This window comes from Setaria italica, chromosome I (genome assembly GCF_000263155.2).
Source record: "Setaria italica strain Yugu1 chromosome I, Setaria_italica_v2.0, whole genome shotgun sequence".
Classification (NCBI taxonomy): Eukaryota; Viridiplantae; Streptophyta; class Magnoliopsida; order Poales; family Poaceae; genus Setaria; species Setaria italica.
This window is the reverse complement of record NC_028450.1, coordinates 29,759,434-29,783,235: the sequence shown is the minus strand read 5'-3', so window position 1 is coordinate 29,783,235 and position 23,802 is coordinate 29,759,434. Positions and strand designations below refer to the sequence as shown.

At 46.6% G+C, this 23,802-nt stretch overlaps 4 protein-coding genes and 1 pseudogene across 4 annotated transcripts; 2 read left to right on the top strand and 3 right to left on the bottom strand.

Annotated features, from left to right (window-relative positions):
* Window positions 1–1,164: 1,164 nt before the first annotated feature.
* Window positions 1,165–6,493, bottom strand: LOC101772998 (eukaryotic translation initiation factor 4B1). The gene is made up of 3 exons (XM_004952919.4): window positions 5,112–6,493; window positions 2,055–2,435; window positions 1,165–1,470 (listed from the first exon to the last, which is right to left on the bottom strand). The coding sequence occupies exons 1-3, from the start codon at window positions 6,260–6,262 to the stop codon at window positions 1,446–1,448; spliced, it is 1,557 nt and encodes a 518-aa protein (XP_004952976.1). The 5' UTR covers window positions 6,263–6,493; the 3' UTR covers window positions 1,165–1,445.
* Window positions 6,494–10,017: 3,524 nt separating this feature from the next.
* On the bottom strand, window positions 10,018–11,728 carry LOC101772187 (elongation factor Tu). The gene has a single exon (XM_004952917.4). The coding sequence runs from the start codon at window positions 11,644–11,646 to the stop codon at window positions 10,243–10,245; it is 1,404 nt and encodes a 467-aa protein (XP_004952974.1). The 5' UTR covers window positions 11,647–11,728; the 3' UTR covers window positions 10,018–10,242.
* Window positions 11,729–14,806: 3,078 nt separating this feature from the next.
* Window positions 14,807–18,675, top strand: LOC101771779 (isocitrate dehydrogenase [NAD] regulatory subunit 1, mitochondrial). Its single transcript, XM_004952916.4, has 4 exons — window positions 14,807–15,475; window positions 17,167–17,406; window positions 17,818–17,896; window positions 18,145–18,675. The coding sequence occupies exons 1-4, from the start codon at window positions 14,942–14,944 to the stop codon at window positions 18,417–18,419; spliced, it is 1,128 nt and encodes a 375-aa protein (XP_004952973.1). The 5' UTR covers window positions 14,807–14,941; the 3' UTR covers window positions 18,420–18,675.
* Window positions 18,676–18,784: 109 nt separating this feature from the next.
* LOC101775733 lies at window positions 18,785–20,052 on the top strand (annotated as a pseudogene).
* Window positions 20,053–22,971: 2,919 nt separating this feature from the next.
* LOC101775322 lies at window positions 22,972–23,421 on the bottom strand. The gene is made up of 2 exons (XM_022828567.1): window positions 23,293–23,421; window positions 22,972–23,232 (listed from the first exon to the last, which is right to left on the bottom strand). The coding sequence occupies exons 1-2, from the start codon at window positions 23,419–23,421 to the stop codon at window positions 22,972–22,974; spliced, it is 390 nt and encodes a 129-aa protein (XP_022684302.1).
* Between the last annotated feature and the right edge of the window lie 381 nt (window positions 23,422–23,802).

Here is a 23,802-nt window from a genome sequence, read left to right as displayed (position 1 = left end):
AAACCATTTCTTTCACTTAATTTGTGGTTCATTTCTCGCTCAATTTGTAGCCAGTTTTTGTAAGTAAAAGGAATAAGAAGAGCCCTCGTGTCGACCCAATCCAACCAGACCCACTTGTTTCTAAATTCATGCGCATTTAATCTTCTTTACATGAAGAAAAACAAATATCCAGCCTCCAAAAAGTGATGTTATGATACAAAAAAAAATGCCACATCAAACTGCGTCTGCGTGGTATGCACTTGCACTATACAGTACGGGACTGTATCTTTCAATGAAGTGGCAAGGCACGTCATTGACTTCCTGAGCTGTTCTGAATATTCGGAGGGGAAGTATCAACTTGAGTACACACAGCAAGCGTGAAAGGAACAAACGATACAATTCCATCCCGTAGTCAACACCAGGTGCTCCTTCAAGCGTGATGAAAGGCCAAGAGGACCAGTATCTGGCATTGTTTCTACGGGAGTTAGTAGGGACATCATAGAGCTAAGCACACGCTAATCTAGTAATCTAGTTCCATCAAGCTTCGGTTGTTTGAAGAGCCAATTAGCAATGTCAACGGAGCAGGAAAAAGAGTGCCGGGCATTGAGACAACTACATCAGCTAATCGGCCAAATTATGTATATCCTCCAAAGACTATGCAATGGTCTGCATCCATGTTTTGGGTCAATATTTTGTTTCCTTCCAAGACATAAGAAACTAGCAGTTTCTTGTTAAGTTGTTTTACATATGAAGACATTAGCTTTCACAGTTGGTGATGCGTCCATATTAACAAAAGGATTTGCGTGACAGCAACCTTGCTTCCTTTTTCATAGGAAAATGTGTCACCGGTTCAGTTACCGTGACCATTACTTGTTCATAGCTAATGAACTTCAACAGCTACTCCATACGAGAGAGGATGGTACAGTCAGCAGCTAGTAACTGAGCTAAGATTCATCAGCTTTAGAAATAAACAGATCAACGCATTCCGCAAAAAAAAAAATGGATTATACACAGATCAATGCAATACCATACATCCATGCTCTTGGTGGCTTGTTTGGATGCCCGGGGATTAGAGCATACCTACCTACAGACCGGCGAGGAAATTTCCCTGCTGATCTGAAGAGATTTGGTCTACTTCCCACCTGCTATCCAAACAAGCCCTTGAATATGAATGCTAGGGCATAATCATGCAGGAGGCAAGAACAATAGTTAGTCTATGAAAGGTTGGTCACACTTGTTTTGACATGGAAGAGAAGGATAAAACAAAAATTACAAACAGAAAAAAAGACCAAAATAGAAAAACGACCATATAGGTGGTAATTAAAGACTTGGTGCAAAGCAATCTTTTTTGTCCACGATCCTCTCTACTCTTCCAAGCCAAACAAAATGGGAGTCAAGCAGCAACAAGAACATATATTATTTGTGCGCCATCTAAAAGTGAAGAGAAAAATCTGACTGCCAACGCCTCACCATCTCTGTCCTGCTGAAGACCTGAAATATAGGTGGATACAGAGTTTATACTTCATATGTAGAAACAAATAAAATTTCATGATGATCTTAAGAACAGTTTGTAGTAAAAGAACTCAAAAGGGATCTAAACAATATAAGTAACTGGTGGATAAAACGACCAGTAAACCCCCCGAATCAAGTGTTTGCTTTGATTCAGGAGGAAGTCAACCTGAGGAGGTGGGCTTGTGGTAACCCGGTATGGGTTTAGAGCATTTGTGTTAATTATGTTTTTAATGAGTGAGGTCTTCGTTTTATGTAATCGCAACATCTATGTAACCTGGACTTGCTTCCTTCTTAAATGAATTAGCAGTGCTCCTGCTGTTTTTCAAAAAAAAATGACCAGTAACCTCATAGATTTCCAAATCCTAGAAAAAACATAATGTGGGGCAGAAGAATAGCAACACTTATTCTCCTAAAAAACGAAGGCATGCTAAGGTTAATGTGATCAATGAGTACACCACTAATTTAAGTGCATGTGTAAGTGTGAAGAATCACAGTAAGTAGAATTTTTATTGGAATGAACCAACTCACAAGAACATTAGGCACAAGTCAAGAAATGAACACACCTGTCTGAACTTCTGTTGCCACCAAAAGAGCCTCTATCTCTGCTCCCCTGAAACCCCCATCTTTCTTCAGTTGGTTTTGGATATTGATCCATGCCACCACGGGAACCTGGCCTTTCCATGGACTCTTTTATTAGGGATTCATCTGCAAAATTAGTTGGTGGGGATGCTGTAACCCTCCCTGCTCCAGAACCAGGTCTTTGCGAAAATCTGATCTTGTCATCCATTGCAATTGTAAGAAGCTCAAGCTGTTTTTCCATTTGAGTTATCTTCTCAGCTAAACTTTTTGCATCATCATCACTCATCTTGGCTTCATTTTCATTGAGTTCCAACTTAAGTAGGTTGATCTCTTCTTTCAACACCTTCTCATCATTTGTCTCCGGTCTGAAAAATGTATCCAATCAAATCAAATGGAAAACTATTCTCAACAGTACAGGGGGGGAAGTGTGTGTGTATGTGTGATACATGTCTATGTATTCAAACAAGACAAACACAAATGCTATTTACTTCAGCAATGCATGGTGCAAGAGTAAACCAAATGGATCAAATGAAAATCAGCAACTAATTAGGTTTAATTTTTGAAACACTGGCCTAACTTTGGTTAAGGAAATTCCAATTTGCTAGACCACGTAGTCATGTGCTGAAATCTGTTCACCCTTGCAACTGGCTGTGCCACAAATTGACTTATTAATTCTCCCCAACATCAAAGTAGCACAGTTAGCTACCATTTGATGGACCATTGAAACCAGAGATGTGAAAAAAGGCACAAAAAACAAAAGAAAGGCAATGGACCAGGTAGCTCCATTAAATGAAGTGATATCTTTGCTAAGCCTCTCAAGACTAGTTACTGAGGACTGCAGTCTGTACAGTTCTTTCTTAAGGGAAAATGCACTCTCCAAATGAAAAGAAAAGTTCCAATCAGAACTTGCATGAATAAATCTTGATAAAATTATTGTGTGTTTGGACACGAATCATTCATCAGCAGATCTTAAAACACAAAAGTTTGTGATTCAGTGCTTGTTCTAACCAAGTATATGGAAATGCAAACTACCTTTCAAATGACTGAGTATTATAGACTCTGGCATTACAACAAGGGAACAGAACCTTGTCATGAAACACTTGTGGACTGTCAGAGAACTATAACCATGAAGAATAAAAATCTTATTATAACATGCTACAATTTTTCTTCAAATGAAACACTATTGCAGGCAACTAGCAGGACTCAGGCGTTTATGTGTTGAGTTTAATGTTTTATATAAATGGCGGGACTCTGGAGTGCTGGTACATCATGATGACTATTAAAAGGATCAGCAGGGAGTACACAAAGATGTAATTCCAAATTGTTATATAGACAGCACAGTTTCTCAAATATGGTGGGATAAAAGATACCATATTGTTCTATGGCTGAGGCAGGGTAAACACTAATACTCCCTCCAGTGTGAGTGATGTTTTAGTGACATCAACACGGTCTCCAAAACACAAATTTTATTAGTACTTTCTGTTACCAAAATATTTATGAAAACATAGCAAGACTATACTTCTATGAAACTACATTTCAAGACAAATCCCTCATATCATTTTCAGATATCCAAACTCAACAAATCAAACATAATACGCAACCGAAGTTTGAATGGTTGACTTAAGACAACCCCAAAACGTCACCTATTTGTGAGTTGTGACTGGAGGGAGTAATTCTAGTAGATGTCATTCAAAAGACCAAGGGGCAATGCTACTCAACCAAAGTCCAAAGAACATAATCATGCTTTCCAAATAAGATTTTCATATATATGAAATACATATTTCAATCTGCACTAAGCAGAAGAAATGGAAAAAAAACGAGATACAGCCCTTTGCAATGGAGAAATGGCACGTGAACTTTCATGCACTAAGAAGAAACGGAAAAAAAAAATGAGATACAGCCCTTTGCCATGGAGGAATAGCACATGAACTTTCATGGATTTCTTATCATTCCAAAAAATTCCATTGACTACTAAAACTAAAAATAAAAATGGTGATATCTATATTGCTGACTTAACAAATGATAGTTAATATTGTTATAGGAAAAACAAAACAGTTAATACAGTAACATATCAGTATCAGTTGAGTAGAATGGTATCAAACAAACCCTTCTCACAGGGTCACACCAAATATTAGGAGAAAAATTACAACCATACAGTGTTGAGTATATACATGCATGCTCATTCAAATTAACCAACCAAGAGAACCAAAACAGCTGCACAATAAATAACAAAGCTATAACAAACAAAAACCAGCGACCTGTAACATTTTAATTGCAACGTGTGCTTACAACCTTGGTAAAAAAATTGACCGAAAATAAGAAATGCACTGTTAGATCTAAACTATGGATTCATTACTGAAAATTTTTAACTGACTACAGGGAGCTCAAGGGCAAACTGAACTAATAACGTAGCAAATGCCTGTGTCACTATTTTCGCAATAAGAATTTATAAGTATTATTATATCCATTATTGTGGATGCAAATACCATTGCACAATTCTCATCAGGTTATTTGTTATATAATTCATCATGCTGCCATATTTTCATAAACAAGAACCAAAGTGGTCACACTTCCCAACTCATGTACTAGCACACTGCAGGGCTCTTTTGACAGGATAAAGATAAACAGGTACACAACTTTGGAAATTGAAAGAAAAGTGAATGAAATTGTAAAGTACTCCATCCGTCCCAAATTGTAGGTCGTTTTGCTATTTCTAGATTCATAGCTGTTACTATGTATCTAGATATAGTGTATATCTATGTGCATAGCAAAAGTTATGAACCTAGAAATGCCAAAACGACCTAAAATTTGGGACGGAGGGAGTAACTTGCGATTAGGTGATTGGTTGAACTTGTTACAAGGTGCTGTGCTGGAAAAGATGTGCTTGCTACCTAGCAAAAGGAAAAATAGCAAAGGTCCCAGCTAAAACAGAACCAAAACCTATCGAAGGGAGAAGCACTATTAACCTTAACCAGTATTGCATTCACAAGCAAATGCTAAGGCTGAATGATATGTGAACGTGAGGTAAGTTGAATGCAAACCTATCAATACGACGATGCTCCAGCTCTAGGTCAATCTTCCTCCAGTCCTTCCCTTTCTCCTGCAGAATCACCTCCCTTGGCTTTGCATCCCCAAAAGGATTCACCTTTGGCCGCGCCCTCAGCACGCCTTCACTACCCGCAGCTGATACCTGTGACCCGGGGCTCCCAGGTCGTGAGGAGTGAGCACTCTCCGGCCTGCTCGACTGTGAGCTGGTAGGACGACTAGTCTTCTTCTGATCGATCTCAGTCTCCATCTTCTTCCAGTCCAGCCCTTTGTCGGCCAGCACGTCCTCCCGCGGCCTGGCGGCCCCAAATGGGCTCGGCCGGCTGCGCCCCGCCTCAGCAGGTGGCGTAGGGGTGGCCGAGGCGTCGCGCTTGGGCGGATCGAGCACTAGGCGGGGCCGGTCCCGCTCGCCATTGGTCGGCGCGGCACGGGACCAGCGGTCGGAGGAGTCGGTCGAGACGGGCGAGTCGCGGAAGCCGCCGCCGCCGCCGAGGCTCGGGTAGCGCGACGGGGCTGACGGCAGCGGCTTCTTCCCGCGCGACCAGTCGCCATCGTCGTCGGCGCGGCCGACGGACGCGGGCGCGCCGCCCCCGAGTCCCCCGTACCGGCTGCGGGGAGCGGAGTCGGCGGGCGAGGGCGCGAGCGACTTCTTGCTCATGGACCAGTCGCGATCCTCGTCAGCGCGGGAGGGCATGTCGAGATCCGCGCCCCTGCCCGGCGGCCCGCGGCGGCCGTCGTCGTCGAACCCGCCGCCGCCGCGGTCCCCGGAGCCGTAGGAGCGGAAGCCGCCGCCGAGGCCGCGGGGCCGGTCGAGCTCGTCCGCGGACCGCTCCCGGGGCCCCGTGGGCAGCATCATCATCTCCGCCGGGGTGAGCCCCCTGGGCTCCGGCGCCGGCGCCGGCGCCTGCCGTCGCCCCGGCCCGTAGCCAGCGAACTCCGAGAGCGAGAGCGTGGTGCCTTTGTTCTTCTTCTTCGACTTGCCGCCGGGGCCCGCGCCCGCGGCGGCCTCGCGGAGGCTGGGGAAGCCCGCGGCGGGGGCGGGCACCGGGGGCGGGTTGGCGGCGGCCTCGCGCTCCTCCTCCTCGGCGCGCTCGGCGTCCAGCGCCCACGCGCCGGCGCCGCCGAGGCCGCCCCAGGGCTTGGACATGGCGATCTAGCAGGGGTTCGCGAGATCGCGGGAGGGAGGGAGGGAGGGAGGCGGAGGCTGGAGAATGCCGAGGCGACGCGATGCGATGCGCGGATGCGGTGATGATGCGGAGCGGAGGCGTACCGGGGCGATCGAGCGGGGTGAGAAAGGCGGGTGCGGTGGGCGGCTAAAAGGCGTGGGGCGCGCAGCGCAGTGGCGGGCGGGCGCGCCGCGGCGGAGACGGGCGGGGACGATGCGCGCCGCGCGCGGTGCGTGGGGAGTGGGGCCGACCGTGGTGTGGCGCGGGCGGCCTGACCAGCTGACCTCGGCTCGCCCTGTCGCCTTCGGCTTCTTTCGGCGCGCGCGCCGTGGGGATGACGGGGAAACCGGTCACCCGAGCACGTTGGATTGCCAGGATTGGCAGGATTGGATCCGCTTCGTGTCGGCGGCGGCGGCGGTGGCGGCGGTGGCCGCGGAGCACGGCCTGCCGGTTCACGAGGCTGCCAGTCACCAGTCACCATACCACACACCAGTGTGCGGACATCCCATGCTTGATTCCGCGATTGGAAGTTGGAACCGGAACACGCGGCCGCACCGCAGCGAAGCGGCACGGCATCGGAGCAAACGACGGCCGCGGCCGCGGTCACAAGAGCAGGTTCTCGCAAGGAATGTCACGCTGACGCTGGTGTGGTCAGCCTTTTTTGGCGACGGCGACGTGCACGGCTGACGGCGGGATACGTGGAGACGTCGGGGGGCGGCCACCTCGGCGCCCGGAGCTCGCACCCTTTTGTCCATGGAAATTGCTCGCCTTTTCGCTCTTGGAATAAAGGCGAGTCTGGCACAGCAGGACTGCGGAATAATCTTTGCCCGGCGGCACCGGATTCCTGAACGAAAGGTACTTGCGTTCTTAGGTTCTTCGATTCGTGCCGCGCAGACTGACCTACTCCTATGACCGCGAAATAATACTTACCTACTCCTGTGACCGCGAAGTAATACTTAGGGCATTTTAGTTTCTATTTTATAGGTATTATTATGTTATATATGTATAGGTGCATAATAATATCTATAAATTTAAAAAAGTCAAAACGATCTGCAATTTGGAATGAAGGGAGTACATCTGTAGCGATAGCGAGTACAAAGATTATCTCATAAACAATGCATTACAGTTTTTGAATCAGCTAGATTTGATTCTATACACATTTAATTGTCTTATTTTTTGCTTTTTAAGGTGCATCTACATTTTATTGCCTGATTCGTTTCCTTTTGGAGCAGGTGTTTTTAAGTGCCAGGTTTTAATTCACCACCTTTAATTAGATGCACCTAGATCTGGGTCATTTTCTGACTATGTCTACTCTGATTTGTCAAAAAAAATCCTAAAATTACATTCAACAGCATGCTCGGATGTTGATGGGTTCTTCGAGCGGTCAGCCGCTGGTTTCAAATTTTCAACCTTGTATGACACATGACTCATTGTTCCTAGTGTAAGTTCTCAGGAAATTCAGTTCGGTGCCCAACTATGTCAAGCGTCATTGGTTAGGAAAATTTTCTGTTGCGTTTCAAGTTGGAATTCCGTTCCCGCTCGTTTCATTTTCCTAAGATGACTCGTCAATTTATGGGTCAAAAAGAAGAGGGGTTAGTGAGAACTCGAGCTAGCAGAGATGAAGATAAACCCACACGGCAAGACACGCCACCTTGACAGGAAAGCAAGAAAAGGTGACCGTAAAAATTTGCAGCAAAATATAAAGGGTTCAAAAAAAGGTAACCGTAAAAATTGACCGAGAACTGGATACCAGAATGGAGAGATTTCGGTCGACTTCGGCATTTAGCTTTTCAGTTTGCTGGCACAGTACTTCAGACAACTACAGAAGACTGAAGAGACCCCATGCCATGCCAGCAGTATGCTCAACCACCATGACGAGCAGCAGAACAGGTAAGTGGAAATCAAAGCTTACCTCAAACCAAACCTAACTTTTCATGAAAACCAGTACCTTTGTAGTTGCAGAGATGTAACAGTCAGTGTCCTGAACAAAGTTTACCAGTGATAACAAAGAAGACAGGGGAATAGATGGGCATCTCCCAGTTATACAAGAATGTCAACTGCAGTCCGTGCTCATACTGGCATGCTGCTTGAAGGAACCATTTCTGAAAGAAATACACAGCTACCGTCTACTGAACCAGTGATCATCTCCAGAGTGTTAAACCAGCTTCAAAGCCACAAAATTTATAACAAACATCGAACAAGATCATGCTCACAATGCGAATGCCAAAAGGGTACATGAAGTAGCATCATTCAAACATAGCGAACCAGTAGGGAGGAAATGGCTTGAGCTTACAATAGAACAGGGAGTTAACATGATTACCCTTCTATCTAATGACAACTGAAGCAAAGCATCTATGTATGGAACACATAATAGAACACAACTAACAGCTTCAGAAAGCACCATATGTGCTAGGAAACATGAACATAAATACATAATGGAATAGTGCAGTTGGCATGCATAGTTAGATTGAGATAGCAACCTCAAACATATAATAAAACTTCTAAACTCAAAATGCACTAACTTCCAACATAAATTGAAGCAAGCTTAGTAAAAAGCATTCCATGAAAACAATCAAGTGCCCCATAAAAGAGATGGAAGAATAAGCAGTGGCCTGATGGCCACATGTATAGTTATTAGTTTTGCAGAAATTTGATTCAAATCGCAAAGCAGTATACATGAATTAGGATAGGTTTGTCAAGAAAGTCAAGCACCAGGTACAGCTGTTAGAGTGAAGAAGTAAACATGCCAAGAATCTGATATGATCTTATCCGTATGATTAAACAATAACTGAAGACTAGCATGCAGTTTTGATCATGCATGTTCAGTTTTCAGTTTCTGGTGCATTGCTTCAGACAAACGACAGAAGAGAGTATATTCGAGCCCCTTAATTCCCCCTTAATAATATCAAAAGACGACATGTGACTCCAAGGACATCTACCACTCCCAGTTATACAAGAATGTCAATTGCAGTTCATTCCCATACTGGTCTGCTGCTAAAAGGACCATTTCTTAAAGAAATACACAGCTACTGTCCGCTGAAGCAATGATCATATTCATATTGCCACCCCCAGCTTCAGGGACACAAACCTTGTAATAAAAATTGGATGAGGCCAATAGAGTTCAAGATCATGATTTGAATGACAAAAGATGTGAAGTATCATTATCAAACATAACAAACCAGCAGAGAGGAAACAGCTTGAGCTCAAAACAGAACAACAGGGAGTTACATGGGTACCCCTCTAGGCTCTAGTCCAATGAAAATTGAAGAAGCAAAGTGTCTATATGTGGAACACCCAACAGAAGACAACGGCTTCAGAAAGCAGCATATCTGCTAGGACACATGAACAGGATGGATTAATGTGGTTGTCATGCATAGATAGACTGAGATAACCACCTTAAACTGCCAATAAAATCGCTACTCCAGCATAAATTGAAGCAAGTTCAGTAAAAACAGTCCACGGAAACAATCAAGTGACAAACAATGAAGAATAAGCAAAGCCACGATGGTTGCACGCAGAGTAATTAATTTGCAGAAAGTTGATTCAAATTATGAAGCGTTATAAATGAATCAAGATGGGGTTGCCAAGAAAGTCTAGCAAGCAAGACAGCATCCAGTTTAGTGCAGCTTATACTCTAAAGGAGCAAATAAGCTACAACCATGTGCCAGTGGCACCATCATGATTCATCTTAAGCATATCAAATTATCAACACAACAATACGGCAATCAACAAAGAATTGAACATGTAACAGTAGATTCCACCTCCTAGCCAAATCAATTGCAAACGGATGGATGTATCATTGTCGTGAATGTCACAAAGTATGCAGATTCACTTGACGAAAAAAGTGCCATACTACAATTTCACATGAGCAACCCTAAAACTCAAAGCATAATAACAGCTACGGAGCATTTCGCTGAGAGTAAACAAGGAAAATTCTCATGGTGGATATGCCATATCCAGTTTACTCAATGATTTTGTTGATGACACCAGCACCAACGGTCTTACCACCCTCACGGATAGCAAACCTCATTCCCTGCTCACAAGCGACGGGCTGGATGAGCTGAACAATCATCTTGATACGGTCACCAGGCATGCACATCTTCGCCTCCTCATCCTTGTCATTCATAATCGTTGTCACACTCCCTGTCACGTCAGTTGTCCGCATGTAGAACTGAGGGCGGTAACCAGGGAAGAAAGGCGAGTGCCGGCCACCCTCCTCCTTCTTAAGCACATACACAACAGACTCAAACTTGGTGTGCGGTGTGATAGAACCGGGCTTTGCAAGCACCATGCCTCTCTCAATGTCGTCCTTCTGCATACCACGGAGCAGCAGCCCGACATTGTCCCCAGCCATGGCATCATCCATGGTCTTCTGGAACATCTCAACACCAGTCACCGTGCAGTTCCGGGTTTCCCGGATACCAACGATGTCGACTGTGTCACCAATCTTGACGGTGCCACGCTCGATACGGCCAGTGGCGACTGTGCCACGGCCAGTGATGGAGAACACATCCTCGACAGCGAGCAAGAAGGGGAGGTCGGTCTGCCGCTGGGGGACCGGGATGTAGTTGTCCACGGCATCGACCAAGGCTCTGATGCCGTCTACCCACTCGTCGTCGCCGGGCTTGAGGGCCGGGTTGGCCATCAGGGCCTCGAGCGCCTTGAGGGCGGAGCCGGAGACGATTGGCACTTCGTCGCCGTCGTACTCGTAGTTGCTGAGCAGCTCACGGACCTCGAGCTCGACGAGCTCGAGCAGCTCCTCGTCGTCGACCATGTCCTTCTTGTTGAGGAAGACGACAATCCTGGGGACACCGACCTGCTTGGCGAGGAGGATGTGCTCCTTGGTCTGGGGCATGGGCCCGTCGGCGCCGGAGACGACGAGGATGGCGCCGTCCATCTGGGCGGCTCCGGTGATCATGTTCTTGACGTAGTCGGCGTGGCCGGGGCAGTCGACGTGGGCGTAGTGGCGGGTCTCGGTCTCGTACTCGACGGTGGCGGTGTTGATGGTGATTCCACGGGCGCGCTCCTCGGGGGCGGCGTCGATCTCGTCGTACTTCTTGGGGGCGCTGCCGCCGACGGAGGCGAGCACCATGGTGAGCGCGGCGGTGAGGGTGGTCTTGCCGTGGTCGACGTGGCCGATGGTGCCGATGTTGACGTGCGGCTTGGTGCGCTCGAACTTGCCCCTCGCCGCGCGCACCACCAGCAGGCGCCCGCGCCTCTGCCCGCCCGCCGCCGCCGCCCGGCTCCGGAGCCGCGCCGGCTGCGCGGAGAACCCCAGGGAGGTGGAGAGCCGGACGCGGCTCCTGGAGGAGGAGGCCTGCGGGAAGAGGAGGGAGGTGGATGCCGAGGCGAGGGAGGAGGCCATGGCGGGCGGCGGAGGCTGGGAAGGAGGGGAGGCGCGGAGCAGCGGGAGGTGGGGATTATTTGGGGGGTGGTGTGGATAGGGAGAGGCGAGGGAGGGTAGGGGTTTGCGCTGCTTATCTAGAAGCGCAGCGAGAGAGGAGAGGGCGGGGGATAAGGGAATGGCCACGGATTAGGCGAGCCCGGGGAAGCAATCGCCAGCCGCTCGATTTGGTGGGCGCCCCGGGGCCGTGTCGGAGAGGTGAAAAATTTTGGGGCGTTTGGGCCAGAAAAATGGGGGTGAGGCCCAGGACGCGCCTCGTCGGCGTCCGTCGCCGCGGTGAAATGCCAGCCTCGCCTTCTGTTTGCTCTGCGCCAGTGGCGCATCCATCTACCGTGTCCGTGTCACATGAAGCCACGTAGATCGATGGATACGCAGTAGCACTTCTTCAGGCTCGTGAGCCACACTGCTCGGAAAGGGGACGGAGCGCCACTGGAACCGCTTGAACACGGCACGAGGAGCTTGGGGGTTTTCAGAGCGGCAGCGAATTCTATGGACGGGAAGTGCCTGGTGTCCGGCGATGGATATACCCGTGAGAAAATACCATGAAGTGATTCGTAGTGATAGCGATGCCGGCCATGCGTTGAGCACATCAACCAACTGAAATTTCTGGAGAATTGATGCCGTTAAGAGCTTGTAATTCTGGGTTTTTTAACGGCGCCTATTTTATTAAGTGAAAAAAAATTACAGTACAAAGATTTCACGAAATTAAAACTCCATAAAATCGAGAAACACGCTAGAAATGAAATTGCGGGCCATCATTGATAAACTAATGGCAACTATTCCGCATGAACAAACAAGCGAATAAGCTACTCCTATCATAATTCTCGACAATATAGCCGGTTTCCAAGCAACCACATCTGTCACCTAGCATTCATCTAAGATCGTCATGATTGACAATAGGTCAAATTTAGCGAACCCAATCGAACACCATATCGTTCCATTCTTTCTAGTGCATCCATGTGATAATGGAATGAAAGGATTAATTTGCGGCCGTCTCCCTCGATCCATTTCTAACTACACGGCCATCAATCTACAAGAAGAGATGGAAGTTGAATCAGGTGTCAGGAAGTGCATCACCATACATTGGACATAAACTTAATCAGATCTCGCAATTGTAACACACAGCCCTCAACAAAGACCAAGTAATCAATCATTTACGTTGCTTGGTCCCAAAGCACGCATCGGTTAGGATTCCCGCAAAACCTGTTTTGTGTACACCATTTTCATTACATTCATGTCTTACTTATTTACATTCATGTCTTACTTATTTGGTGGGTCATAAGTCCTAATCATAAGAACTATACATGCTAGGGAAATGTTTGAATTTTGCCACGACTCGTTGAGCTAAACATCAGCTAGGTAAAGTATTGACCTAGGTTCTTGGTATCTCTGATTTTGTTCAACATTTGACGATATCAGAGGTGAAAAAAATATGTATGTGGCATGTGAATAGGGTTGGCGCTCATCCTAAGGGACTGAAGAAGCACTCACAAGCAAACTTTGGCCTTATATCTATTAGCGTCCATCCAAATAGGCGCTAAGGCCATGAAAATTTGACTTCAATTATGAGCATCATAATTGGAAAGCACAAAAACAAAGATCCACGGTGATGAAGTAATACGTTTCGTAAAGTAGTTCATTTGCGATGGTGAATCTTATATAAGACAAGTGTTCATTTGTTATAGACAGTTTATCAAGATGCGCAAAGAAAGCAGGTTAACATAGGTCATAGTGCCTAGCCGACTATTTGACCCATGTCAATGTGCGAGAGCAAATAATGGTATTGATTAAAAAATAATTTTGTACACACAGAATTTGATGGGAAGAAACTCAAGAAAGAAAAAGTGACCGAATTTGATGGGAAGAAACTCAAGAAAGAAAAAGTGACCGATTGAGAAGGAGCATCACACGTGAGGATATGGATGTGCAATGTGAAAAAAAAAGATGGTTAGATGATCATATAACAAACCACAGTGTGTCACATGAAAAGATAGTTACAAACATTACCATTGCTAGTCATTGATAAACTTGGGTGGCTATTTTTTCTCTGTCATTATCCAAATTAATGGCAGTGGAACACTATTAAAAGACCAATTAGCATGGTTCAGGATGTCATCGACATATAGATGTTCGGCCAAAGTCCGATGACGGTAGTGATTGCATAAGTTACCGTACTCTGATTTGGACTAATTTCTGCTGCTTTCAGAGATAACCTGATGGATGCAAACTCTTTGATGCTAATATTCTCGAGGAATAACTAGAACGTCCTAAACTATCTATGCAATGTTAAATGCACTCTTTCTTCAAAAATACTTGCACTCCACAGAGTGAGATGGAAAGAAAATTACGGGCGAGATTATGATGACAAATGCATTAGCCTAGAAAAGAAAATGCAAAATATCCTCGCCCAATCCCTATATGGCAACCGACATGGCAAGATTGGCTGGAGCTAATGTAAATGCAAGTTTTATAAAAGGCCACATGACATGCAAGTATCAAGAACTATTAGATGTTCTTTTCTCAGCATGGAGAGTTCTATTCGATTGTATTTCTACGGAGCATGGGGAGTTCTATTCAATTACGTTTCTGCGGAAGATGCTGAATTCGCTGAACGTTGCGAAGAGCTGCTGATATCCTTCTAATGGTATAATTATCTAATTGTCTTGAAATCAGATAGTGCACATGTATGAGTTTATTGTCGAGCGAGATGGATTTATCCAATATGGCATTGTCGGTTCCAGATGGCAATAGGTTAGATAAGTTTGATTCACATGAAGTGAGTCTCGCACAAATAAAGTCAATATCCACGGTGGTTAGTAGGTGTATCTGAATGTATTAAGAGCTCAAAGATTGTATATTTCATTAATTTGATTTATATAAGGAATAAAGGAAAACTTTATAAAAAACCAAGATAATAAGTATATTAATAATGTATCATAATTTTCTTTGTAGGTTTGAACGGGCAAAAAAAAGAAAAAAGAAAAAGAAAACCCGGAACATCACTACATCAGCGACTTTACGTAATGCCGCGTAGTATGAACGTTTGTTTTGTATACAACTCCGCAGAATGGAACAGGCAAGGGCAAAGGCAGGAGAAGGGAAACGTACCTCAACAAAAAAAAAAAAAGGCAGGAGAAGGGAAACCGGCGGCCCCTTTCTTCCCCCCTAGCCTTCTCGAGTGCTCTCTGCGGCATCCTCGCGGCCGACCCTCCATCCCCGATCGCATCGCATCCACCCCGAAACCCTAACCCCGGCCATGGCGCGGCGATCGACCCCTCTCCTACGCCGCCTCCTCGCCCCTTCCCCTTCCCCCACCCCGTCCACTCCCCTCGCCGGCGCCGCGTCCCGCCGCAGCGTCACCTACATGCCCCGCCCGGGGGACGGCGCCCCGCGCGGCGTCACGCTCATCCCTGGCGACGGCATCGGGCCCCTCGTCACGGGCGCCGTGCGGCAGGTGATGGAGGCGATGCACGCGCCCATCTACTTCGAGACCTACGAGGTCCGCGGCGACATGCCCACGGTGCCCCCCGAGGTCATCGAGTCCATCCGCCGCAACAAGGTCTGCCTCAAGGGCGGCCTCGCCACCCCCGTCGGCGGCGGTGTCTCCTCCCTCAACGTGCAGCTCCGCAAGGAGCTCGACCTCTACGCCGCGCTCGTCAACTGCTTCAACCTCCCCGGGCTGCCCACCAGGCACGACAACGTTGACATCGTCGTCATCAGGGAGAACACCGAGGGCGAGTACTCGGGGCTCGAACATGAGGTCGTGCCCGGCGTCGTCGAGAGTCTCAAGGTACGGAGAATTTCCCGTATCGCTCTCTCTCGGATAAGTAATTTGCTCACTGATGCAGCATGTGCTAAGCTTCTAGAGATTGTGATACCGTGATTGAATCTACTGCTCTAATTGCTAGAAGAGGTATACACACCCACTCTCCAGATTCACTGGTGTACCCATTCAGGATGACAAAGTTCAGTTGGGAAGTTGAATCTGCAACCTTTTATTCATTACTTTGGGAAATTTATTTGCGATTAATTGTGTAGCCATACAATGTTAGAATAACATGCTTATTACTACCTCTGGTTCACTATATTGCGAACGGTGATTTTGGCCTGCATGCAGTGGTGTTTGCTTGTCGGAAACGACAAATAAAATGGATTGGAGGTAGTAGTTACTATACTTATGTAGTATTTCTGATTGGTAGGTTGATGGCTGAATCTTGAAATATAGTAACGGATGCATTTGGACATTTGGTTGAGAAATTGTACTGTTAATGCTTTCGTACATTTTGTATTGACAAACCACTTTGGCACTATACTTTATTTATGTTTTCTGCAAGCTTATCTGCTTGCTGTGAATGTGAGGTTGAGATAGTTCATACAGAATTAAGGTGACTTTCTTCAATATATCTTCAAGTTAAGTGAGATGCACTTAATTTGTTAGGTTATGTAGAGTTCCTATCAAAGCTTTTCCTGTCATTCTTGATGGTATAGAATCACTGAAGGTGATATATTTTATTAAAAGGAATATCAATCCTTACTGTTGTGTTAGTTAAACCATGTATATCAATTTTTCTGTGTTTAAGATTATGTAATCATCAAGACAGTAGTCTTCGTTGGTCATTTGTAGCTTTTCATTTAACAATAACTATCAAATTTACGCTCATGCTACTTATTAACGGCATCTTGACATTTGAGCACTTAAAGTGCATGTTAGAGACTTAGAGTTTACAATGAACTACATTGTCCTATTCTCTACTTTTTGGCATGCCACATTAATCGAAGGATAGAATTTTAACCTTGCTATGTCCATGTGTGGAGAAGTGAATGTATTCATTCGCTAAAATAAGAAGTTCCAAGTGTCAGTCAACCACCCACTTAGTAATTATATGGCTTAATTGGTCTTGTACTCTTGTTATATGGCCCACTCATCCAACTGACAAATATGTAGTAACAAATAGGGATACCAGTTCCTGCACATAGCCCAATAGATGGCTTAATTGATGTAACCTTAGAAAATTGCTTAAAAAGTGGTACTGTGTGCAACCTATTTTCATTTACCTGATTTTTTGTTTGATCAGTGACATCTCTTTGATGTCACGAATAGATCCAAAATTCCAGCTATTTCTTTCATTTGTTAGATTTTTGTAAGATTGGTATTATGTTGTGGGTTGCTGCCGTTTGACTTGGCTGTAGAATACTTTTTTAGGGAGAGTGGCGCTCAAAATATGTCTGTTTAGGCCCGCAAAAAAATGCCTGTTTAGATGTCTTAAAACCTAGTATTTTTTAAAGTTGCTATGTGTCACTGTATCTCTTGTTGGAACATACTGCGAGTCCTTTAGTACACATATTCTTTTGGCATTCCGAGTTTTTCCAACATGCTGTGTTATTGTAAGTAAAATGCATATCACATTGCTTTTCTGCTCCTTTTTTTTGCCATCTAAATGAATCTTTCTCCCTAATACTCTCACCTCATGGATTTGCTAGGTGATAACAAAGTTTTGCTCAGAAAGGATTGCCAAGTATGCTTTTGAGTATGCATACCTTAACAATCGAAAAAAAGTGACAGCAGTGCATAAAGCAAACATCATGAAGCTTGCTGATGGTTTGTTCTTGGAGTCTTGCCGGGAGGTTGCGAAGAAGTACCCTGGGATTCAATATAATGAAATCATTGTGGACAACTGTTGTATGCAGCTCGTTGCAAAGCCTGAACAATTCGACGTTATGGTATGCACACACACTCGTATCACTCAAATTATACTCTATTTCTCACCAAGCAGATGTTTAACGTGGATTCCCATGTTACAAATTTAAGTACAAATGCACTTATTGTTGATCTCCCATGCTACAAATTTAAGTACAAATGCACTATTATTGATCTTGCATCTGCTTCCTGCTATATACCTACAATCTCATTAATCTTGCGTGGATTATTGGGATACTGAAATGAACTGGTATCCTGCAAATTTGATATACTAGCATGTTAGCTCCTATTGTTGTCAAGCACATATTTTTCCTTTGTATTTTACTGATTTAATGGGCTACTTTTCTGATCAACTCAGAGTTTTGAAATGAATGTTCTTAGATTATTTGTGAATTTGAAACTCACTTCTGTTTGCTGTTTGCTTCCTTTCATAGGTCACCCCAAATCTTTATGGCAATCTGGTGGCTAACGTAGCTGCAGGTATTGCTGGAGGCACTGGTGTCATGCCTGGAGGTATGCGTTTATAAACTATTATGAATTATCTATGGATCCTACCTATGAAAATAGTTAATTTAGCATTTATATCTATGCATAATTTGACATTCTTTTTTGCTAGTTTACTGCATCCTCTATTCTTTTGATATAAATGTTAGCACTTTTTGTGATTGTTCAATGCTGAGCTTGAGCATGTTTGGTACTTGAGCAGATGCGGTATATGAATTTAGAAGGCGTATAATTCTTCATGTGCTGCATCATTTCAGGTAATGTGGGTCAGGACCATGCTGTCTTTGAGCAAGGTGCTTCTGCAGGAAACGTTGGAAATGAGAATATTGTGGAGAAGAAGAGAGCTAACCCTGTTGCGCTGCTGCTCTCATCTGCTATGATGTTGAGGCACTTGCAGTTCCCATCGTTTGCCGACCGGCTGGAGACAGCAGTGAAGCGTGTCATTGCAGAAGGCAATTACAGAACCAAAGATTTGGGTGGCACCAGCACAACCCAGGAAGTCACGGATGCAGTCATTGCCAAACTGGATTAACGACCAGCCGTGTGTTTTTCAAACTTTGTTCTGCTTTGGTGGACTAGGTAACTAGTCCTGACGAAATATTCGTTCCTTGTAGCTTTAGATCACCATTTTGTTCGGCAACGCCCTTGTACAATCTTCAGGTGTCTCATTTCTGCCATTCTGGTTCAGGTCTGGAGTAACTGAGCAAACTCGGTGTTAACCTTTACGCATATTTTTGTGACCTTAATTCTTAATTGGAAATAAGAGAATATGAAACAATTCTTGTGCCCTTGCTAGCCCTCACTAACATATCCTTTTGTGTTGCGGGATTACTAACGTGGAACGGTGGAAGAACTTCTCTTTGTTTCATAGTGCATGTATAGTGGCCGAATGCTGTCATGATGCCAGCTCGTAGTATTGATTTGATGAATTGATTGTATTCTTGTTAGCACTACCAAAGTAAATTTTTGCCCAAATGCATATATGGAGGAAACATTTCCGTTTTTTTATAGAGGACAATATTTTTCTTAACTTCTGATCAACATTTCCATCATCCTTGTCAACAACTGTACCTGTTCTCTCAATTGACTATACGAAATGTTAGTGTAATAGTTTTACACTGATTTTTTCTTCATATACAAAGTCATTTTACGGCTCCAGCCTCCAAGATATATTTGCCCTCATATAAAATCCCGGCCTCGTCTCAGGAAAAAAGAGGCCCCGGCCTCGTCTCAGGAAAAAAGAGGCCCGCCAAATTGGTGGGCTGCCTTGTCGTATTCGTCCCAGCCCAGCCCATCAACCAGCCGCCCGCCGCCGCCTCCACCTTAGTTCCCCCTCTCTCAATCCCGATTTCCGCTACCTCGATGAGGGCCTCGGCGGCAAGCGCGGCAAGCGCAAGCGCCGCGAGGAGGAGGAGGAGGCTGAGGCGGCGGCCGCGGACTCCATGGACCTGGACGCCGACGCGCCCCGGCCGTCCAAGCTCCGCGCCATGCCTTCCCTGTCCGACACCTCGAAGCCGGCCTCCTTCGGCCAGCCCACCTACGACGGCGTCATCGCCGGGCGCGTGTCGGGGCGCCGGTGGAAGGAGCCTCGCACCCGGCGCGCCTCGGCCGTGGTGGTGTCGCGGAAGCCGACCCCGCTGGAGCAGCGCGTCCGGGAGAAGTCGCTGAAGCGCGCGTACCAGGCCCGCAAGGCGGAGCTCAAGGAGACCCGGCAGAACAAGGTGGCGAAGCGGAAGGCGCGCGAGGAGCGGTAGAAGTGCAAGCAGGAGAACGTGCTGCGCACGGGCACCAAGCTGCAGCGGGTCACCAACCCCAAGACCATCCAGAAGATCGCCAAGTCCAAGAAGTGCAAGCAGCTCAAGGTCGTCCCCGACGAGTTCCTCGGCGGCAAGAAGTCCGAGGCCAGCCGGCGCATGCAGGTGCCTGGACTCGAAAACTGAATCTGACGAGCTTCGATCGTCTTTGTATCTGTGGTGACTTTTGGTTCACAGTTGTTAAATTCGACGACGATTTTGTACTGCTTTTGGCTATGTAGTTTGAAGTATGATCAAATTAAGCGATTATAATGGTTGGTCTGCAATATCAGATTATCAAATTCTGTTGTGAGATTTTTACTGTCACATGGCCAAATTTGCTGATAGTGAGATGGTTACCAAGTTGATGCACACTAACTGGCTAGGATTTTGGGGCTTCGAGTAAATGTTTGCGATGCTTGTGTGAAGCTGCCCTTCCTGATGTTTGTACTGGCTACGTGTGTTCTCTTGCACTTGGTCGATGTTAGATTACAGGTTGTAGTTATGTGTAGTGTGAACACCGATGAGTTTCAGAGTCGGAATCCAATTAGATCATCTGCAGGCTTTGAGCCGTTTAAATTATCTCACCTAAATCGGGTTATCATTACCCATCTTAATCGAAATAATCCCGATGGTTCCCGGCATGCGCCTCGAGCATCGCCCGGGAACAATCCGCACCGTTTTTACATCGTAGCAACCATCACCCCCTCAGCGTTTCTGCAGTGTCTGCCCCCCCCCCCCAATTTCTAGCGTGGCCGGCTAATATTGTGGGACCGTCGGCCGGATGGACGATTGGAATGATGCCTAGACTGGAGAGTTCCCGTAACAGGTTGACGGATCCAGCCCGACTGTCGTTGCTGGTGTTCCACTGAGTTTGAGGGCAGCGATTGCACGGAGGAAATTTGAGCAGGCTGAGACGACGCTTGCGATTGGTAGCATGGCGCGCCGTTGTATCCCAGGGGTATTGAAGCGTTGTACCCTCTATGTTGCATCGGTATTGGCTGAGGAGCCGAGTGAGACGCGCTTGGTACCGCTGAGAAGCCCCCTGATTGGAGTTATGACGGGTGGGGCGTAAGCTGGTCCCTGATACCCCTGAGCTACTCCGCTGACCAAGGAACTGGTGACGGCATTGTATACTGTGTTGGTCATTACTGTGGACTGGTCGATCATAGCCTGGTAAACAGACTGTTGAATCATGTCAGACATCTTCCTCGAGTCCTCAGCGATGGTGATGTGGCGGGGAGTTGGAAGAGGAGCTTTCTTGACGGTCTCCCCGCTTCTAGTACGACTAAAGGATTGCAAGTATGTCTTCCTGTATTCTTCTAGATGTCTCGCCACTTCTTCCTTCTGGTCGTCCTTGAGATCTACTTCAGTAATTTCGATGACATTGTCTTCAGAGACCTTGGCAGCCTTTGATATGTTGGATGTTGTTTGGTCCCACCGGGCGTGCCAAAAGTGTGTTGGCGCTAAAAATCGGCCGGTTGATCTTCGTCGTCGGACACACGACCTGGGAGAATCTGCTTAACTCCTGTTCGGGTTATCGCCCTGGTGCGTTTCACGCGGCGTGCCAGTCAATCTGACCTGTTGATTGACAAGAAAAAAGTATTAAATTTCAGGGGCTCTGATCGGCTGGAGTTCCGATCTATCTTTAAAAACACGTCGTCGAATCGGCCAATTTACTGTAAAGCTAACCAGCTATAAGACAATCGATATTGTGTAGCGATTGTAAAGAAAAACTACTAGAGCAAACTAAACAACGCTAGTGAAACAACACTCGAGATAGATCTAATCGGCTGTATGATAACAAAGAAAGAAAGCTATAAAAAGCCGACAGTTCGTACCTTAAGCTGGACAACTGATGATAAAAACTAAAATAATAGATAAAACCTACGATTCTAGCTGATATCGATAACTAGTGAATAAATCTAAACGAAACAACAGCGTTGCGCTCGAAGTTAAAGCTTAGATATTACTCGGTCGGAGATCGTGTCGAAGCAGCACTGCCAACCCGTACGAACTCGTGAAAGAAAAAAGTATTTTGGCGAAGTCACCGACTTGAAAGTAAAGTACGAGGAAAAAGTAGAATGGTTGTATTGATTGATGGGTTGTTTTTACAAACCTCTAGATGTGGCTATTTATAGCCTGTTTACAACGGATTTCCTAACCGACTAGAATCTATCTCTAATTTTAAATGATAACAAATATTTACAAACACAACTCGTATCCGAGTTGGTTATTATATCCCTATGGGTCAATCTCCTTCTTCAGCTGATCTTTTTCTTAGCCCACCTTAGGCCCATACTGGCCAAGCCGCTCCAGCCTCCAATCGGCCAACCTTTATCAACCCCTTTTGCCAATCGGCCAAAATACTGTAGCTTCAATCGGCCGATTCCCAATCGTAGCTTTCAGCCCGCCGCATCAGCCCGCCTTTCTCCTTCTTTGACGCCGATTCAAAACAAGTGTCAAAATCTAGCATCAACATATTCACATCAACCAACTCAAGCTATGAGTCGCTGAAATCCGAAATTGGGACAAAGAATGTATTCGATTGAATCCACAACTCTCACTCTTAAATGACGCGAGAACATCAATTTCCCGCTTCACATTGAAGCTTTGGTTTTCCAAGCCCGTGATGTTATATTGGACCTTCGGTTGTCCGAGCCCACGATATCAGGGAGGAGCTATAGGGGGCATATGCCCTCCCCCACTCAGATTTTGGATTTAGAGAAGCTAACAAAGGTCGATGCTTTCTCAATTCTTATGCTAGGTTCGTCCCTAATTAGTAGCAAATTAGCATCTTAACATAGCATTAATGCGAGCACAGGAAGATGAGAATCTCATGTTGTCCTTTTAGCGATTGCCACTTTGCTATTTCCGTAGGCCATATCCAACGTGATGAGTCAGCTGGAAGCATGTCACAATACATAGGTTCGGATGCCACGTGGAGAAAAAGGGAGGATTGGCTCATCGGAACTCCATGTAGTACTGCTTAGTGTTAATTGCACTGTGAAATGCTTCCGGGTCGACTACTCGACCAATGCCGCGAATACGTGCAGCAGTGCTGGATTTCATACTGTGCTCGTTCAGACAAGGATCTTTCTCTTGTCAAAAGTTTCGGTGCTACTCTGAATCGGCTATTCATCTGTGTGTATAACTATGCTGAATGCTACTACGAAAGACTTGGGAATTTGGGATGCTGGTGTATCCTTGCGACGGATCGTTCTGTTTCCTTTATTGCCATTTCTGAGCAAACTCTACAATTGCGATGCTACGCATCTTAAACGTGTAAACTTAGCTCTTCGGTTCCTCGAACCTCCTCGATGTGGAGCGCAGGAGCAAGCTCCTCAGGCTGCGCCTGCTCTCCCTGGCCCGCTTCCCTGCTTCCCGCGGCGGCACGGCCAGCGCCGCGGCCGCGGCGTGGTCGGCGATGACGAGGCCGGACTCGAGCCTCCGCGCCACGGCGACGAGCTCGTACGTGTCCAACAGCGACTGCGCGAAGTCCCACGCCGTCTCGCGGGGCGGAGCAGCGGCCGCCGCGGCCACGGCCTCCCGCTTGAACCGGGACGGCCGGTGCCGCGCCGCGCCCGCGCGGGGGAGCGCGCCGGCGCCGGCCGCGTCGCTGTCGTCCCCGCTGGTCTCCGACGCCCGCGACGGCCGCGGGTTGCCCGACTGCGCGTGCCACGCCTGCGCCACCGCCTTGAGCAGCTCCACGTCGACGTCGCCCGCCGAGCTCTTCTTCATGTCGCGTGGCGCCCTTCGACTGCGCCGCCGCGTCGGTGCGCCGTTCGGCGGGGCGGTCGGTTTTCGATAGCGGATTGAGCTTGAGCCGTTGGTTTGGCGGGTAACGGTGGCCTCTGGCTTGTGGCTCGTCCTGTCCCCGTATCAGCCTCACGTCTCTCTAGCGCATGATCCAAGAGCAACGTCACGTCAGAGTACATATTCACAATCTACTCGCAAGATCAGCGACACGAATACAAAATGCAGATCACAAGATACTGCTTCTACTTTCTTCAGACTTTCGGCTATGGTTACTGAAAGCACAGCAGCCGTTGCGGTTTCATGCACCGATCAATTCACCATGATACAATCTTGTTTGCAAATTGACCTCGATTAAGTCCAAAA

Bases quoted from the DNA above. Each gene is read 5' to 3' on its own strand.
- LOC101772998 (XM_004952919.4), bottom strand. From the start codon at position 6,262: ATGTCCAAGCCCTGGGGCGGCCTCGGCGGCGCCGGCGCGTGGGCGCTG. The intron at 2,436-5,111 runs GTTTGCATTCAA...TACATTTTTCAG, and splicing joins GAGCATCGTCGTATTGATAG to ACCGGAGACAAATGATGAGA. The intron at 1,471-2,054 runs GTGTGTTCATTT...CCTATATTTCAG, and splicing joins GGCAACAGAAGTTCAGACAG to GTCTTCAGCAGGACAGAGAT.
- LOC101772187 (XM_004952917.4), bottom strand. From the start codon at position 11,646: ATGGCCTCCTCCCTCGCCTCGGCATCCACCTCCCTCCTCTTCCCGCAG.
- LOC101771779 (XM_004952916.4), top strand. From the start codon at position 14,942: ATGGCGCGGCGATCGACCCCTCTCCTACGCCGCCTCCTCGCCCCTTCC. The intron at 17,407-17,817 runs GTATGCACACAC...TTCCTTTCATAG, and splicing joins CTGAACAATTCGACGTTATG to GTCACCCCAAATCTTTATGG. The intron at 17,897-18,144 runs GTATGCGTTTAT...GCATCATTTCAG, and splicing joins CACTGGTGTCATGCCTGGAG to GTAATGTGGGTCAGGACCAT.
- LOC101775322 (XM_022828567.1), bottom strand. From the start codon at position 23,421: ATGAAGAAGAGCTCGGCGGGCGACGTCGACGTGGAGCTGCTCAAGGCG. The intron at 23,233-23,292 runs GCCGGCGCCGGC...TCCCGGTTCAAG, and splicing joins GCGGGGACGACAGCGACGCG to CGGGAGGCCGTGGCCGCGGC.